Source organism: Saccostrea cucullata, unplaced genomic scaffold (assembly GCF_032062105.1).
Source record: "Saccostrea cucullata isolate Sc308-1 unplaced genomic scaffold, CSIRO_AGI_Scuc_v1 ctg9326, whole genome shotgun sequence".
Classification (NCBI taxonomy): domain Eukaryota; kingdom Metazoa; phylum Mollusca; class Bivalvia; order Ostreida; family Ostreidae; genus Saccostrea; species Saccostrea cuccullata.
This window is the reverse complement of record NW_026925487.1, coordinates 1-2,651: the sequence shown is the minus strand read 5'-3', so window position 1 is coordinate 2,651 and position 2,651 is coordinate 1. Positions and strand designations below refer to the sequence as shown.

Below are 2,651 nucleotides of genomic sequence, written 5' to 3'. Positions count from 1 at the left end.
AAATATTATGCAAGCTTATATATTGCTCCAACACCAAAAAGTGTATTCTACAGATATTTATATCTCTTATTTCAAATTATTCATGAAAAGGGGTGATAATAGATTAAATCCGATTATGTCATGATTATTTTGTCGGTCTTGTTGTTTTTACAATTTGAAAAAGATGTGCTTTTTGCTTATCTAGGAAGGAATTTAACTTTTAATAAAGCCTTTACACGCCAATGTGTATGTGTGTGTTTATAAACATCTTATTCATATATTATATACCATAAAACATCACGTGTTTCCTTTATTAATTTTTTTTCTAACTTTTACTACCAGCTTTCATTTCTATTACAAAACGTAGAGTAAACGACTAAATATGAACAAAGTGTATTCTTTATCATTCAATTTCAGTCGGGTCGAGAATTACAAGTTTCTGTCCAATCAGTATGCGGAAGAATTACTGCCCAATACAATAGTGCAACTGATTGCAGCTGTCTGTGGAATATTAGGAAACATTCCAGTCCTCTTGATGTACGGTAAATACATAGAAGACAAAACTCGTTCCAGATATTTCATTCCAGTTCTAGCTTTTGTGGACCTTGTTGGATGTGTTTCGAATGCAGTCCATTTCTACCTGCAGAACACTATGTCTTATAATTACCCTGGTGTTCAATTGTGTAAAACATTGTATTTTTTAAACTTCTTTACCGGGGGATTTCCCGCTCAATTAATCCTTGTGATAGCACTGCAGAGGTACCTCTTCATCTGCCGTCCATTTGGCCAACAAATGACAAAGACATTGTGCAGAATATCTCTTTTATTTATATTTCTGACCTCATTTGGACATTCTGTTCCATCATTGACATTAGTTGGAAAAGAATTTCAACGGAATAGAAACGCATATAATATCTCTCAGCATTTTGTTCGCTGTGAAATTGTTGATTTTAGTACGAAAGGAGTTAAAGAGATGATTTCGTACTTAGGAATAACACTTCTGTTAAGCTTAGCTATTATTTGTGTTACCTCTGCGCTCTACATTCCTGTAATAAGAGCTATGTATAGAACACTATCGCCTGCAGAACCAAGTAATCATAAAGATCGATATAACGATACCAGTACCCGGTCTGCAGAAAGACGCATCCCTGATGCTGAGAAAAACGTTACGGAGAAGTTTCCAAAAACATATGTGAGAAACAGCAACTACTCAATTGTCGACAGGAACCGGAAATTGAAAGCGAGACAGAGAATTACTGTCATGTTTCTCGTCATCATTATTGTTTACGTAGTTTCGTATCTGACGTCACTGGGTACCCACATCTTCATTTTTATAGAAAGCAGAGCACTAACATTTACAGGTTATAAGTTAAATATATTATACATGTGTCTCCGTCTTAATCTTTTGAACCATATTGCTAATCCATACATTTACTGGATTTTTGACATCAAATTCAGAGAGGAACTGCGAAGGTTGTGCTGGCGTTAATTTAGATATTTTAGTTTTTGGATTTAAAACTGACCTCGTGCGTTAAATTAATTTGTGTCATTGTACATATCCTACAAAACCTAAAGGATGGTTCTTACTATTATTACATTAACATTTGCAAATATATATTTGATTAGTTTTCCGTTCAGAATTTTAAAAAATGAGTAACAGAAATTATGCTTTTTTCTTTAAACTCTATTTGAAATTAATTTGATATTTAATCAAACGTAAAAGGCCACACATGCGCTGATTTATCTTAAACCTTGTTCCTCCATTTTCGGTAGAACGAAATGAACCTTTGTACTATTAATAGTATTATTGACAACTTGTATAATATGTTTTGTATTTAAGAGATAAAGATGCATTGTTTATGCACTAATAAAGTTACTTGTTTAGAGAGATGGTGTTTTGTGACCTCTACAGGACGTGGTATACAGCTTTATTAAGTTTTAAGGTCAAGCGGAAGCATCTGTTACCTTTCATAACCACGGTACTTAAAATATATAGTTACACTGTATATATAATGCTGATACCAGGAAAGAGTAGGAGGTTTATGTCAAACTTAGTAGCATAAATTTTAAGTGTGTCACGTTAAGTTAAAAATTGATGGGTTGAATGTAAAAGAAGGGGACGCTCGAGTAAGGTTATATACTGAGATTTTTATTTTGGTTACTAGTACTCTTGCGTTCAAGTGTAAAAATGTATCATGGTCCATCGGGTATATGTTATTCCAATATATCGGAATCCAATATATAAAGCTGTATAATATCCTTTCCATGATCCTCTAATACATCTGCGTAAAAAGATATTGCAGTGTCACTTTACTAGTGACCGTTCGGAACCAATTGTATGAAATCAATTTAAAGAAAAATATCATTTCCAAGTAAATGGTCTTTTAAAAAGGTGCAATACAAAATTTTATTCAGTTGTTTTTGTTGTCCCCCTGTCAGTCCCTGACATTTTCCTGTCTCTCCCTGACTTTCTCCTATGATCCCCTGTCGTTATCCCTGCTCTCCCTGTCCAGTCCCTGTCGTCCCCTGTCATTGTCCCTGCCTTCCCTGTCTACTCCCTGACGTCCCCTGACGTTCTCTGATCTCCCTGTCCAGTCCCTGTCGTCCCCTGTCGTTGTCCCTGCCTTCTCTGTCTACTCCCTGTCGTCCCCTGACATTTATTTTGGCCAAGA

At 35.1% G+C, this 2,651-nt stretch overlaps 1 protein-coding gene across 1 annotated transcript; it reads left to right on the top strand.

Annotated features, from left to right (window-relative positions):
* The first annotated feature begins 274 nt into the window (after positions 1-274).
* Positions 275-1,865, top strand: LOC134268952 (thyrotropin-releasing hormone receptor-like). The gene has a single exon (XM_062751184.1). The coding sequence runs from the start codon at positions 362-364 to the stop codon at positions 1,466-1,468; it is 1,107 nt and encodes a 368-aa protein (XP_062607168.1). The 5' UTR covers positions 275-361; the 3' UTR covers positions 1,469-1,865.
* The last annotated feature ends 786 nt before the right edge of the window (positions 1,866-2,651 follow it).

Excerpts from the sequence above, each read along its gene's own strand:
- LOC134268952 (XM_062751184.1), top strand. The coding sequence starts at position 362 with ATGAACAAAGTGTATTCTTTATCATTCAATTTCAGTCGGGTCGAGAAT.